General features: G+C 39.6%; 4 protein-coding genes across 15 annotated transcripts; 3 read left to right on the top strand and 1 right to left on the bottom strand.

Moving 5' to 3' along the window:
* The first annotated feature begins 171 nt into the window (after positions 1 to 171).
* Positions 172 to 3,276, top strand: LOC143429837 (uncharacterized). Of its 4 annotated transcripts, XR_013102576.1 has the most exons (9): positions 172 to 392; positions 551 to 603; positions 757 to 838; positions 1,152 to 1,473; positions 1,561 to 1,649; positions 1,711 to 1,752; positions 2,031 to 2,087; positions 2,334 to 2,544; positions 2,620 to 3,276. XR_013102576.1 is itself a non-coding variant. In XM_076905649.1 (8 exons), exons 1-7 carry the CDS (start codon positions 319 to 321, stop codon positions 2,065 to 2,067), a joined length of 699 nt encoding a protein of 232 aa, XP_076761764.1. In that variant the 5' UTR covers positions 172 to 318; the 3' UTR covers positions 2,068 to 2,083; positions 2,335 to 3,276. The 4 variants fall into 4 exon arrangements, 3 of the variants coding, with proteins under 3 accessions (XP_076761764.1, XP_076761762.1, XP_076761763.1); XM_076905649.1 differs by having other exon boundaries at positions 2,031 to 2,083; positions 2,335 to 3,276; XM_076905647.1 differs by having other exon boundaries at positions 2,334 to 3,276.
* A 131-nt stretch (positions 3,277 to 3,407) lies between these two features.
* On the bottom strand, positions 3,408 to 11,187 carry Lgs (BCL9 domain-containing protein legless). Of its 8 annotated transcripts, none has more exons than XM_076905637.1 (8): positions 11,047 to 11,187; positions 8,721 to 9,033; positions 8,389 to 8,627; positions 8,020 to 8,305; positions 7,543 to 7,898; positions 6,995 to 7,457; positions 6,563 to 6,767; positions 3,408 to 6,474 (listed from the first exon to the last, which is right to left on the bottom strand). In XM_076905637.1, the coding sequence occupies exons 2-8, from the start codon at positions 9,004 to 9,006 to the stop codon at positions 4,611 to 4,613; spliced, it is 3,699 nt and encodes a 1,232-aa protein (XP_076761752.1). In that variant the 5' UTR covers positions 9,007 to 9,033; positions 11,047 to 11,187; the 3' UTR covers positions 3,408 to 4,610. The 8 variants fall into 8 exon arrangements, with proteins under 8 accessions (XP_076761752.1, XP_076761748.1, XP_076761744.1 ...); XM_076905633.1 differs by lacking the exon at positions 11,047 to 11,187 and adding an exon at positions 10,779 to 10,927; XM_076905629.1 differs by lacking the exon at positions 11,047 to 11,187 and adding an exon at positions 10,726 to 10,908.
* On the top strand, positions 10,456 to 13,598 carry LOC143429836 (integrator complex subunit 12). 2 transcript variants are annotated; one of them, XM_076905646.1, is made up of 5 exons: positions 10,456 to 10,742; positions 11,890 to 12,069; positions 12,362 to 12,733; positions 12,848 to 12,920; positions 12,993 to 13,598. In XM_076905646.1, exons 2-5 carry the CDS (start codon positions 11,911 to 11,913, stop codon positions 13,196 to 13,198), a joined length of 810 nt encoding a protein of 269 aa, XP_076761761.1. In that variant the 5' UTR covers positions 10,456 to 10,742; positions 11,890 to 11,910; the 3' UTR covers positions 13,199 to 13,598. The 2 variants fall into 2 exon arrangements, with proteins under 2 accessions (XP_076761761.1, XP_076761760.1); XM_076905645.1 differs by lacking the exon at positions 10,456 to 10,742 and adding an exon at positions 11,069 to 11,187.
* LOC143429641 (uncharacterized) lies at positions 11,069 to 11,660 on the top strand. Its single transcript, XM_076905317.1, has 3 exons — positions 11,069 to 11,078; positions 11,130 to 11,187; positions 11,285 to 11,660. Exons 1-3 carry the CDS (start codon positions 11,069 to 11,071, stop codon positions 11,496 to 11,498), a joined length of 282 nt encoding a protein of 93 aa, XP_076761432.1. The 3' UTR covers positions 11,499 to 11,660.
* Positions 13,599 to 13,871: the final 273 nt, after the last annotated feature.

Genomic DNA, 13,871 nt, shown 5'->3' with positions numbered 1-13,871 from the left:
GCACCAGACCGTGTCTTGTACATACTCTCGTAGTTTTCGGCTGCGTTAATTCTAGCTATCTACGAGAGAATATGCGATAGAACGCATAGTTCCGATAAGATAGTTGGAGGGATCGTGAATAAACGACTGAAAAAAAGACGATTCCCTTTCCGCGGAATTCGAAACTGTAACGTGGGAAAGGGGAAGGAAAAAAACGCGCACCAGTGCAGGTTAGACAGAATTGGGGAAAGAACGACGGCCAACCGATAGATCCCAATGCCAGCGCGATAAAATAACCATCGGGTTTTTTACTCGCGAGGCAGCTAGACCGGACGCAGAATGGATAATAGTAAAGTGGATGACGAAAATCAACGTAATATTAATGAGGGGGACTGGATTTGTCCTGATTCTCAGTACGTAATATTCGACGAGCCTTGTATGAAATCAACTTTACCTTTTGCAATTACATTGAGTCAATAGAGTGGTATTTGTTAATTAAATTATCAATATCTACTTGTTGGGTGGTAATATTGTTGTGTAAATGAAACTTTGATTACTCCTAATCTTTCAGATGTGCCAATGTAAATTTCGCACGAAGAAACTCTTGTAATCGATGTGGAAAAGGTATATAACAGACGATATGGTAACGTATGGTTTTTATATAATTTTGTTTAAGATAACATTTCACCAATAACGTGTCCCGATTTTAGCATTAATGCTACTCTACTTACGTTACAATTTGTTGTGCATTCGTTAACGAAAGATATCTTTATGCAGACAGAGGAGAATGTCCAAAGAAAAAAAAGTTAGGACAAGAAATTGGTAAAGCAGCCGCGGAAAAGAGTAGAGGATTGTTTAGGTAAGTGGTAGAAACACGATCAAGTTTTTAATGTACAAAATACACATTTGAATGTTCAGATGTTAGAGCATGTAAACCAGCCCATATTTTGTGGTCACCGTTATTCAAATAATTAGCATTTTTTATTTCAATAATATAATACAGAGTTGTACAATGTTTCGTATGTATCTCTTTTCAACTTTCAATGCGTCCTAGTACTTTCCATGTAAAATATTTACAAGAAATAAATACAAGTACACGTACACGAATAACATAAGCCAAATGAGCTATGGTCATGGTGCAGCGATGGTTTTTCTCTTATTTTTTCTTTCAGTGCTGACGATTGGCAGTGCAGTAAATGTGGGAACGTGAACTGGGCACGGCGACAGCAGTGCAATATGTGTAACGCACCGAAATTTGGAGAAATCGAGGAACGCACAGGATACGGAGGTGGATACAACGATCGAGGTGTCGTTGAATACAAGGAAAGGAGAGATGACGACGACGAATACGACGAATTCGGACGTCGTAGAAAGAAACGAAAGATCGAGAACCGTTCAGATGACGATTCCAAAGATTCTAGGTATAGCAGTCCACCACGGAAACCCAAAGACGAGGAAGAAAGAGAAGAAGTAGAGAACGAAGAGGAGCAAAACGTAATTAATCGAACGTGTTTTACTTCTACCGATAATATGGAACGAAACAATCGAAGATATTGAATGATCGTGGAGTTAAAATTTCAGGAGGAAGACGAAGAGGAAGAAGATGACGAAGACGGTGATTTATCGAAATACGATCTTAGCGAATGGGATGACTTTGCAGTGAAGAAAAAGTAAATTTTCACACAATTAATATTCTTGCGACGAGTATATTTACGCGTTCTTAATTTTCAGTACGAATGGGAGCGCTGCATTTTCGGAAGAGCAACAATCAAGGTAATAACAGTAAAGATAGATGTGACAAAACTGTACAATTTATAAATAATTCAAGAAAACGAAATTACAGTGGCTACAAGTAGTATTTACGTGCGTGCAATCTTTCAATGAACCGATTTTTTTTTATCAAATTGAACTACAATTAGTTCGTACGTAAATGCTAGAATAAATATAATTTTGTATCAATATTTTTTGTAGCCATTGTACGTCGATCAAAAAAAAAAAAAAAAAAAAAAAAAATGAAGGAATGTTTCTACATAAGCACGACATTCTTACAGAGATGACTGGCGCGATTCAGGAACATCGAGTCAATGAGAAGCTGCGCAGAAGGAAAGGTTTGACTTGGGTTTCGGGTATAGAATTGATTGCAACAATGAATCGCTGCATTGAATCGATGAAATTCCTAAACAACATTTTGCCCTATGCCATTTTAGAGAAAGTATTATCGTATCCCTTATTACAGAAACAGTAGATGTTAGATTGGTACAATACAATAACGGCATGGTCAAAAGGAAAATATAGATTTAGCAGCTCTCGGGAACTCATGATACAATACTCGTTAAATGAATGATTTTTTACAGGTGAGAGAGATATCCAGGAGTGAAAAAATTGCTCGACGAGAGATATAAACACAACGCAACAAATCTAGTGATTTAGCCTGAGCACCTTTGGATAAAAAGTGATGGACAGTACACGACTTATCGCAAAGGGAATCGATTAACAAATAAGCTTTACATTTCGTGACTGAACTAATAGCTTCGTTTGACTCTATGGATGGAGAGTGAAACGTAGGTTATCTATTTGCGCAATATTGTCCTAAATATTGCATAGTAATGTGGAAATTCGTAAAATACTTGGCGCAGGTAGAATATTTCGCTAGCAAACGAAAATGAAAACAAAGAAAAAGAAAAACAGTGAATGGAAAACCTGTAATTCTAACACGGTACATGTGTTACACCTTGTAAAAGGCTCTGAATTACGAAAAATTCGTAGAAGAATCTTACTTCTGACTCAAAATATGAAGTTTTCGAGAAAGCTCTCTTTCTGTTATCGTATGTCACAATTTTGAAAAAAAATTCTCTATTTACGTTATCACAAAATTCACGACGTTCTCGTAACAATGTCATCACGTCGATTCGCTTTAAAATATTGCTCAAGCTGCTTCGAGAAAATTTTTCTCAATTTTTATTTCTTTTTGCTACCGCCCTCTCTCTCTCTCTCTCTCTCTCTCTCTTTATCTATCTATCTATCTATCTATCTCTATCCACCAATCTATCTACCTATCTACTTCTTTTCTTTCCTTTCTCTCTTTATTTTCCATACACAACACCTAACAATTAAATAAAAACGTAAATGTAGTATTAAAGAAATCATTCCCTAATGAATATAGATAGATATGTACTGATGTTCTCGGAATGAAGAGAAAAAGGATACATTTTTTGCTTTGACTATCACAGATCCCAAGTAAGCTGGAAGCAGCCTGCTTTTTTAAATCGAACCAAATCACGACATTGAACTCGCCATGTTTGAAAGTCTGGCGTTCGGTTTTCGACCAGGCGACAGAAAAAAAAAAAGAAAAAAGAGTAAAGTTATCAAAAAATTTCTGACGTTTGCTCTCAGATAACCATGAAACTCATCGATATCAATTCTGATACTGACTTCTTGTAAATATCTTTATTTTTCATTTATAATAAAAATCATTCATCAACAACATAATTGTTCTTAGTCAATTATTCTTTTTTTCCTTATCGTCGTTAAACTACGTGGGGTCATGATTATGCACAGTGTTGGTCACGAGGAGATGGGGAAAGGGAGTGAGGTATCTGATGAAGGGAATAGAGGGGACGGGCGATACTGTTTTAAGGAGTATGTTGCAACAGGTATATATATCGTATATATGTACAATTATGAATTTGAGCTTGCTTGACTGCGTTTTCTTTTTTTTTTTTTCTTTTTTTAAGGTATTTAGTGATAAAAGGAAGGATGAATCGTTCACCGGCGTATCTTCTTGTCGTTCCTTCTAAATACTTTGTTAATTCTCGCACAATTACTTTATCACGAGCAACTGTTCGAATAAAAGAGGAAAGAGGAAACGCATTATTTTATATGTCCACTTTAACCTTTTCTTGTTTTCTTCCTTGTTCACGTTCTTTCTTTCCATTTTTTTTTCTTCTGATCCACGAAATAGTCTCTAGCAACGATCACCGTATATTCCGATCGACGAAATAACGATTACTACGAAGAAATCAGATTTTACATTAGTATTTACATGAATCGCGTAAACACGCTACGCGACATTCGTAATATGTTTCCAATTTACAGAGAAGAGAGAATTCTGATACGAAAACGATGTCCTCTAAACCGTTGGAACAGATTTTGTAGACGCGAGGCGGACATTAAAAATTTCTTTCCTTAATGTCGTGATTTAAGAATAAAACGCTTATCGATATAATAACACATACATAAACAACACCGTAAATAAAGAATTGAACGAGAACGTCTCGTTACCACGCCAGTCAAAAGAAAACCACTCCATACGGGGAAATGGCGTACCGTTTCTAATTATTCTTTGTTAATTATTCATCACATCAACATTAGAACCTTAACAAAATTCCGATTCTTTTGTCCCTTTACAAGTTATCGCACGCGCGATAATTTTATATAAATTGTAACATTGTCCGAGAAAAAAAAAAAAAATGCGTGTTCGTTCTCTCATGATCAATCAGAATTGTCCCTGGATTTAATTTAAACAAGCAATTTGTCGAAAAAGGACACAGAAAGGCCACCACGATCGTGAGAAATCATCGCCGCCGCGACGTCTATCCATCCTATCCCCGATCAGACAGACGGCGCGCGTTCTATTTCGGCATGAAGAATTGCTGATGCGAATGTGAGTTCGGCGGCGGATGTAGAGAGGGATGCGGCGGTCCACTACCCCTCGTCCCAGTTGCGTAAAGCTGTTGCTGGAAGTTGTGGAATTGTTGAGCATAATTGGGATCCGACATGCTAGGTCCGCTACCGACGAACGGACTGTTCTTGAAATTACTAGTAGCACCACCCATGCTCGGAGGTAACGGCTGAGTCGCGTCTGGCGGCGGTCCTAATCCCATGGGACTGCCTTTGCTGCCGGATACGTACATGCCAGGGTTTGGTTGATTGGGAACTTGCGATACCATGTCGGGCGGGAAGACTTTATCCGGGTCCATCGAACCGCCTGGAAAGACGCCACCACCAACCATATGCTGCATTCGCATCAGATTAGGCTGGGGTCTCATATTGCCGACTGGTCTCATCGACGGATGCACGCCAACGGACGTATTCATCGATTGCCCGTCCATCCTCGGAGAACCACCCATTGCAGGAAGTCCACCACTCATGGTTGATGGCATGCCGCTATGCGGGCCCATACTGTTTGGTACACAACCATTCGGGAAGTACTGAAGATTTACAGACGGTGTGCCCATCTTTGACTCTAAATTAGACAAGGGATTCGTGAATCGTTGCAGGAAGTCCAAGCTAGGCGGCCCTCTAGGCGTGTGGCCAACGTTGGGCCTTGCTGGTAGATATTGTATCGTGTTTGGAGCGCTAGGTTTCACTTGAACGTTCGCTCCGTTGTAAGGACTAGGACCAGTCACGTGTCCCGTCATCAATCTTGGCGGTGGTCCGTGAGGATCACCACCAGGATACGTGCCAGCCGCATTACTCGAATGACTGCTCATCATCCCGTGACCCATAATGGGATGTCCCATTTTACTGGGCACACCCGGGCTTCCTGTGTGCGAAGTTGTCGGACTGTAGCTGGTCGGCGGCCCTGCCAGACCCATACACATACCTCCTACTTCGCCTGGCTCGTTAGCCGGACCTCCCATGTGGCAACTTCCGTTCATTTCGCCGCCCATTTGCATCATATGCATACCGTGAGGATTCCCGAACTGCATCATCCCGGTGTTTCCAGAATGAATCGGTCCTTCGTTACCTAACGAGTTGCTGGCCGCTGTGTTGGTCAGTTGCTGGCTCATTTGAGCCAGGGAAGTTATAGGATCGAAGTGATTTGTACTCATTGCAGTTAGACTGCCCAGTCGCCCTCCGATATTGTTGGGATTAAGAGGCACATTGTCTGAAGGTTGACTCACATTAATAGACGGTCTGCCGCAAGGGAAAGCGGCGCTTGGACCACCTAAAGATGGCACCACCGTTGTATTCCCGCTATTACTTTGATTCGTAACTGTGTTCTGTTGTTGTTGTTGCTGCTGCTGCTGTTGTTGTTGTTGTTGCTGCTGCTGCTGCTGCTGCTGTTGGGGTGGCTGCTGTGATTGTTGTTGCGATTGCTGTTGCTGTTGTTGGGACTGAGTTTGCTGTTGTTGAGTATCTTTCGTTGATGGCGGTGATGTATCTGATTTTGTGGTAGGCGATGCTGGTACTGTTCGTGGGGGACCCATACTATCTGGTATATTCGTGTTGTGCGGAGCTGGACTACTTTGGGCACTCGCACTCGACTTGTTTCCAGATTTACCAGGGTCGACCGGCGTATGTGGAGCACCATTGCCCGGCGTATGTGGAGTATGTGGAGTATGTGGACTGTGTAAGGAGCCTGTGAAACCACGATTCATGCTATCCATTTGAACCGGACTCGCACCCTCAGATCTGGCAGGAAATTGATTGCTACTGTCCAAATTTCCTGGCAAAATTCTGTTCGATATATCTGTATTGCTGGCCGTATTTCTGAACACAGAAAATGATATACACATTAAATCCTCGCATTAAATAATGTCTGGTAATAATAATTAAACGGTTGTTGAAACACACTTACGTAGATAAATTGCCATCCTTCAGACTTGTATTTGGTTGCTTCTGTATAGTCAATTCCTGTCCCTCAAAGGTGTTAAGATATTGAATCTGTTGAGGACTCGGTACCGGCATCAGATTCGCTTCCTTAACACCCGCTGCGTTCACCGCTCCGTGTTGCTGCTTTTGCTGAGCTAAGGATTGCAGCGTGCGGCAAAACATACCATCCACTATGTTGTAACACATAACATGATCAATTCACCGCCGTAATATTATTAAGCAGTGAACTTTTAAAATATTTTAATGTTCATTGTTACTTAGTTGTTGAATTAAGATCCTTGACGAATGCGATTTAATATAAAATATTATTTAACATATCGAAACAGTATTTTAATAAAAGACAATATGATCGATAATATATTAGAATGGGATAAAGTGCTTTATCATTTGGTCTTACCATTCGGAGGTTGACTGGTGGAGAAGTCTAAAGAAGAATCTTTTTGAGCAGTCGTTCCACTAGGGCTAAGCGTCGAAATGTGTGAGTGAGAAACAGGAGTTCCTGGATTACTGTGATTAAGTCTCGTTGTTGATACGGCTGTTGCATTTCCAACCGTAGGATTCGGAGAGTCTTGACTGGTCGGACTTTGTCCAGGTAGGTGGCTTGTTCTCTGATTGCTAAGTTGAAACTGTCTGTTGCAGTCTGCGGGAGAATTTAGAGCTGAACTAGCGCGAGGTGACGGCAGCGATAAATTACTGGTCGGATTGTTAGGTGAAGAAGGATTTGGACTTTGTATCGCGATTGGCACACTCGCAGATCGGGTTGTTTGATGATATGGAGGCGGTGGACCTTGACTGCGTGGAACACCAACCATATTAGCACCTCGTAAAGGAACACCAGTTCCAGGACTTCCAACACTGGCCTGCAAAATGAATGAATATGAATATAGTACTGAAGAGATAATGTTTTTTAAATACAGTCTCCTAGCACTCTACGCACTATTTTACCTTGTTTTTCCCATCATGAAACTGATGCAATTTGTGCCAATCCATAGTCGGAGGACATTGAGTTGGTACAACCGAAGGAACATTTGTTGACGGACACGTCGATACTGCTGTTCCCTGTGCCGCGTCTAGCGTATTAGCGGGTTCCTCTTTATGTTCAGGGAACAGCATCATTTGCATTTTCCTAATAGTCGCTAACTGAACTTCTCGATGTTGCCTTTGTTGCGGGGTTAAATTTTCGTCCGGAACTTTCACACCTTGCAGTGATGGCTGTAAACTGCCCGGACCTGGACTGGTAGTACCTCCTAATAAATTGGGACTATGGCCCATTGTAGTACTATTAGAAGGTTGCGGATTCGCTGTAATAAAAGGTATGCTTCTAATGGCATAAAGTGTACACAAAAGGGTACCCGTAAAAAAAAAAAGATTGGACATATTGTCAACTAAGATACCAAATGTTAAAATATAACTACGTATTACCTGAATTACCAGGTGAACTTGGTACTAGGCAAGGCACATCTATATTTGCATCGTCCAACGATGGTTCAGAGTTACCAAGAGTATTACCACCGTTCAAGTTCCTTAGATTAGGTTGTTCATTCCAAAATGGAGGAGCATTAGGATCAAGGGCTGGTAAATCTGGAGGTTGCTCATTTTGAAAAGTATTATTTGTACCTCCTTGATGTCCCTTTTGTTTCATCATTGCAAGATTGTTTAACCATTGTGCAGGATTTTGACGAAATTGATTAACTTTATTAGGAAGTTTCTAAAATAAGTAATATTTTATCATTCCATTGGTGAAAACACAAATGTAACATAAGTTTTCCCTTAAAAGGGAATTCTACGTACCTCCAAATACTTTTTAGTGCCCGGCTGTGCACAATGGTAAGCGATAATTGATGGATACTGTCCTTGCAACACTGCATCTGCACCTTTATTCGCTAATGTTGTAGAAAATACAAAAATTTGACTTTGTTGTTGCATATACTGAGCTTCACCACTTCCCGTGCTAGTTCCCATCTGTTTCGCAAGAACATTACTAACTAATGGTTGAATACCGTCCGCAGTGATCACGTTACCACTGCAATCTATAAGAAAATGATTAAAACAGACCGAACAATTACTCAAGTGAAAAAATGTATTAAATGTCAACTGAACATAGAAATTAAGTTCAATTCTACCGGGCATGTCATCCGTCGGATTGTTATGATCACCTTCTTGCTTCACTGAGTTTAGAATCGGCTGATTTGCACTGTTATTTTGATTATCTCCCGATAAAGTACCATCCCCGTTTGAAGGATCCAAACAAGAATCCCTAGGACATTCCGTGGTATCATCTCCATTATTATCATCATTGTTACCCCCAGTGCCTTCCTCCTTGATCTTTACTGGATCTGTGTCTGGTTCCTCTTTGACAACAGTGGTTGGTACGCAACTTGGTTCCGCTGTCTTCTTTTCTGTTTTCATGTTTGATGCTTGCTGGACGTGTAGCGGCTAGCAGTAGTAACAATAAAGAAATATACATTGTAGAAATAGCTAGCACAGTTTACGCCATGCAGAATAGTAAAGCTATCGTGAGGAAAATGTTTTTGGCTTTTAATGGTTTTGAACACGTGTAAGTAACAAATTTGGACAGACGACCTCGATAGCAATTGCGGACGCCATAAACCGGAGATTTCCGAAGGGCCTACGGCCGGAGCCTGAGCGGTCCGCGACATTGACATCACAGATAACAGGCCCGGAAAACCGATTGGTTAACACTGATGTACTGATTTAACCAATCAACGATGTAAACAACTTGTAAATGTCTTGAAAACAGCAGGACAAACGACGAGAGACAGTTCGTAACTGACAACCGTCCAGAACCGTACGAATAAATAACAAAACTGATCAAAGAGTTATGATCAATAATTCATCGAAACACGCAATTCAAGTACTCTTCACTGGTAACCAGCCGACGTGATTTAACACGCAGCACGAGAGGAAGAACAAACAACATACGAGAACCTAAGTCGGTAGTAACAGCTCAAAACAGAACATCACGAACGGACATGAATACACCTGCAGCATACGCCGAACTCGTAGCCCCTCTCCCAGGGTGGCCACGCATCTACGACGCCGAACCCTTACCGATCGAGCAGGAAGTCCGAGCCCACATACGCCGATCGCTGGGACGTCACGGCACAACGCGCAACGCACGCTACACATCTGCGGAAAGCCTCCTCACGAATTGAATATAGGCACGACAATTCCGGCTTGAGCCACGAAACTTGTCTCATCGACGCCAACTTCGGTTTGAGATACAACCCTCGCCGCGTTGACATACAAATAAGCAGCACTAGGGCACGCGGTCTTCTCCATCCACCGTCATCGTTATTCAAAGGCCTACGGGGCACGAACCAACATAAAAAACAGGAAGAATTAGATCCACAGCGAAATATCGCTTATCACTGGCAAGGGGGTGATGTGGCGGTCCTCCGGCACTCGCCACTAGATGGACAGTAACACTTACAGTTTTTCACAAATCCTTAGTTCCGCCTTCGTTTCAACATAAACAAAATTCTGATCTGTCCCTACCATCCCCGCGTCTAAGGCACGAGTCTACTAGGTAGCCTTTACCGACGATGAGTCCACTAGCAAGCAAGCAAGCAAGCAACCCAGGATGAGAAAACGTCGTTTCTCTCTCTTCCCTCCTTCCTTTTCTTTCCTTCCTCTCCCTTCTCTTGACACACACACATACACACATATACATATACAGCAGGCACATGCACCCTTCAGCGAGAATTAATCCTGTCAGACCTTGGTCAGCCAAGCGAAGATCAAAAACACACCACATGGCCACACTATCGTTCGCGATCTATGCGGTATTACCGATATGCATTCGGGGCAGAATTCCTTTTAAGTTTTAGAGGTTAACGAACGAGATTATCGTTGACGGTACCGTGGTGCGAGAACGTGTTCCTTAAAAAACGATCTGCAACAACACTCTCGTAGAAGGCATGTCTTCTTGCGCCCGTGTTATTCCCACGACGGTAATAAGTTCTAGTAATCGTCGATTCAACTTGTTTCTCAGTCATTTAATTAGCTAACCGCGAATCAGATTCCTACGCACGGAGGAATTCTCGGTTATCAGCAGACGAACTGATACAGGAATACGAAAGTGTTATAATAAGAACCAATACCCACGAAGTTGTGTATCTCAGGTACGATGGAAATTATCTTAAATGTCAGCCTCGTACCCGCGGCGAGTGCATAGCGTACACTCCGGCTCAAATGCTGCACGGGACACACCACGTTGTAACCGCGAAGGACGTGTTCAAAACATAGAACGGGGGCCAATGCACGCTGCACCTCAGATTCCCTTGCCATTCGCGAGCATTTGTTCTCCAACTTTATTTGTCACTTCATGGTCGCTTTGATTATTTATTTCTTTTACGCACGGCTGCCAACTGCCCGTCGAAAGTTAGACATCGTTTTAAACACACCACGAGAAGGAAGCGTTCATACCTTTTCTGATAAATAGAGAAAGATGGAAAGAGGCGCACCGTCAGGCGTACTTGACTCGTTCCCTTACACTTGATCGCCTGCAGGGTTACTATTTTGGTCTTTCTTTGCTTGTATTTTTCACCATTATTTCGCCGATTTAGCGTAAGTATTTCATATCCTAACCTCGGTAAACCTTCCTCTGTAGGTTTCGTTAGGACGAACCTTTTATTCACCGTTCCAACTCTCCCGAGACGTGAAGCTGCATTTATTTAACATTGAATCAAAACTCTGTAAAATTAAATTTGGAATACGTGAGGGCCAGGGACGAATCAAATGATAGCAGTGCCTGTGTTCTTTACCTTTCGTTACTTTTTTACTGTATGCATAACGTACAGTTCCCATATATGGATATACTTTCGAGGAGCGGTATTTTTAAAATGTTAAATATTACAGTATCTAGAAGAATAAAATAAAATTTAATCGCAACGATTGAGGCGTGTACGTGTTCATTGTACAAATGTTTAAGTTAAATTATAAATTACGGACGCATTATAACCATAGTTCTCTAATAAAAACATGAAACGAAAAGACTAAAGTCTTGTGTTCTTTCCTAATTATTTAATCTATTTAGCATAAATGCTAGCATAAACGTGTAAATATGCAATATTATATATTATTTCAAGAATAATTATCTTATGTATGCCTAATTCGGTTATACAATATGTCACTTATGTGTCACTTATGTGCTGTATGTAACTGTCTTTTTTAATAAGAATTTTTTATATCCTAATTATAATTCATTAAAGAATCATAATACTAGCATCTTTGAAATTATAATGGATAAAACAATTTTGTGCTTTACAGATTACTATAATCCACTTAAAAATGTCACAGTTGGACCTAGATCCTCAATTTACACAAGGTTTGCATCTCCTACATTCCACTAACAAGGATTCTGCTGAACAATTACGAGCGCTTTTAGACGAAGCAATTAAACAAAAGTATGGGCCATCAAAGATGTTAGCGAATGTATTACATAAAAAGGTAATTGAACAGCGATCTAATACAAACAAATTCAGGATATATATATATATATATATATATATATATATATATGAAATAGGCATTCAAATATATCTTAAGTGGAAAAGAAAGTGCTGGAACTTATATTAATTAAGTTATTATACTTACAGAGTTAGTTCTGATATCAGGGCATTCATGAAGCATAGAAGATTTCATTCACGTAAAAAGATATCCAGTACTTGACCCCTCTGTACGCACAATTGTCGCCATCCGTTCTTTTAATTTTTGTATCTGTTGAATTTTCTGCTTTTAGTATATGATGGAGGAACCAGTACTGAGCGATCACAGCAGCAGTAGTGGCAGCAAAAAAAGTAAAAGTTCCTCTTCATCTTCCTCTAAACACTCGAGCAAGTCCAGCAAGAACAGCTCTCCTGTCAATCTACCAACACGTGATACACCGCCTGATATTATTCAGACTGATAATACTCTAGCACTAGAAATATTAGAGGATGATCTGACATGTGTTATTTGCAAAGGAATGGACGTAGGAGCGAGAAACAGACTTGTTGAATGTCTAGAGTGCCATTCTTTGTATCACCAGGAGTGTCATGTTCCACATATTTTAGATTCGCAGATAGATGTTCCAGGGCTGGTGTGGTATTGTTCCAATTGTTCCAAATCTCAGGTGTGTGTATTCACTCGCATTACAATTTATCATATATTTTCTTACTTTACAACGTCTCTGAAATTAGAAAATATTTCAAAATAAAAGTAAATTTCTTTTTTGTTTGACTGTTAGGTCTCAAAAGAAAGGAGTTCACCAAAAACAGTGATAGAAAGCAAGACCAAAGAACAGAAAAAAACGAATTCAAGTAAGTTTCCAATGCATGATAATAAATATATTTTTTCAAAATGGAGATATAGTTTTAAATTTGTTTGAATAGGTGGTGCAAATAAAGCAACACCAAATATTCACATTATAAGTGCAGATAGAAGATTAAAAGATATGATGAAGAAAGTTAAACAAGATAAACGAAGTACAAATGCTACTCAGAGTTCAAAGAATTCTTCATCGAGTTCACCAGCATTGTCTTCAACGAAATCTCAGGAAAAATCTTTACTATACAAAATTAAGTCAGGTGTCGAATGAAACTGTGGCTCATATGAATATCGTGACAATATTTTATAATAAGAAGAGACTCGAACAAATTTTATAACTCCAACATTATGGGACAATTAGCACAATCAAAAGAATAATCACAATTAATGTAAATAATCTTCTAATAACCCGATCTATACGTTCTGCCAAAGATAGTATAAATAATCTTTAAATAGATAATGTTAATTTTATCCATCCTAGAAGTGCCCGATTTTGTGCTAAACCAAAAGTTTTTTTACTTTTTATATATCGTTGTGTACTCTCATTGAATAGATGATTCTTTTACATTGAATATTTTATAAACTATAATGAGAGAATACCTTAGGGGCGTGGTATAATATTTAATATTGTAAACTTTAACTAGAAGAATATAATTTTTTGTACAAATGTACATTAATTTAAATATACAAATACAAATATGCAATTGAATTTCCGTAAAAATGAAAAGAAATCAGCATGTTTCGAAAAGAAGAAAAATTAAAAAGAAGAATGAATAATTTTGAGGATCGTAATTAGGGATTATGGTTTTGAATATATATATTAAAGATACGTGTACTTTAATAGTGATCGAAGATTACGGGCGTGTCAATGAGATTTTACGAGTATCAAGTTCATTTATAATACCAATATATTTTTGCAATTTTTCAAATGCTTATTTGTTTGT

Source organism: Xylocopa sonorina, chromosome 12 (genome assembly GCF_050948175.1).
Source record: "Xylocopa sonorina isolate GNS202 chromosome 12, iyXylSono1_principal, whole genome shotgun sequence".
NCBI lineage: Eukaryota > Metazoa > Arthropoda > Insecta > Hymenoptera > Apidae > Xylocopa > Xylocopa sonorina.
The sequence above is the reverse complement of the archived record's forward strand: the minus strand, read 5'-3'. Positions and strand labels throughout refer to the sequence as shown.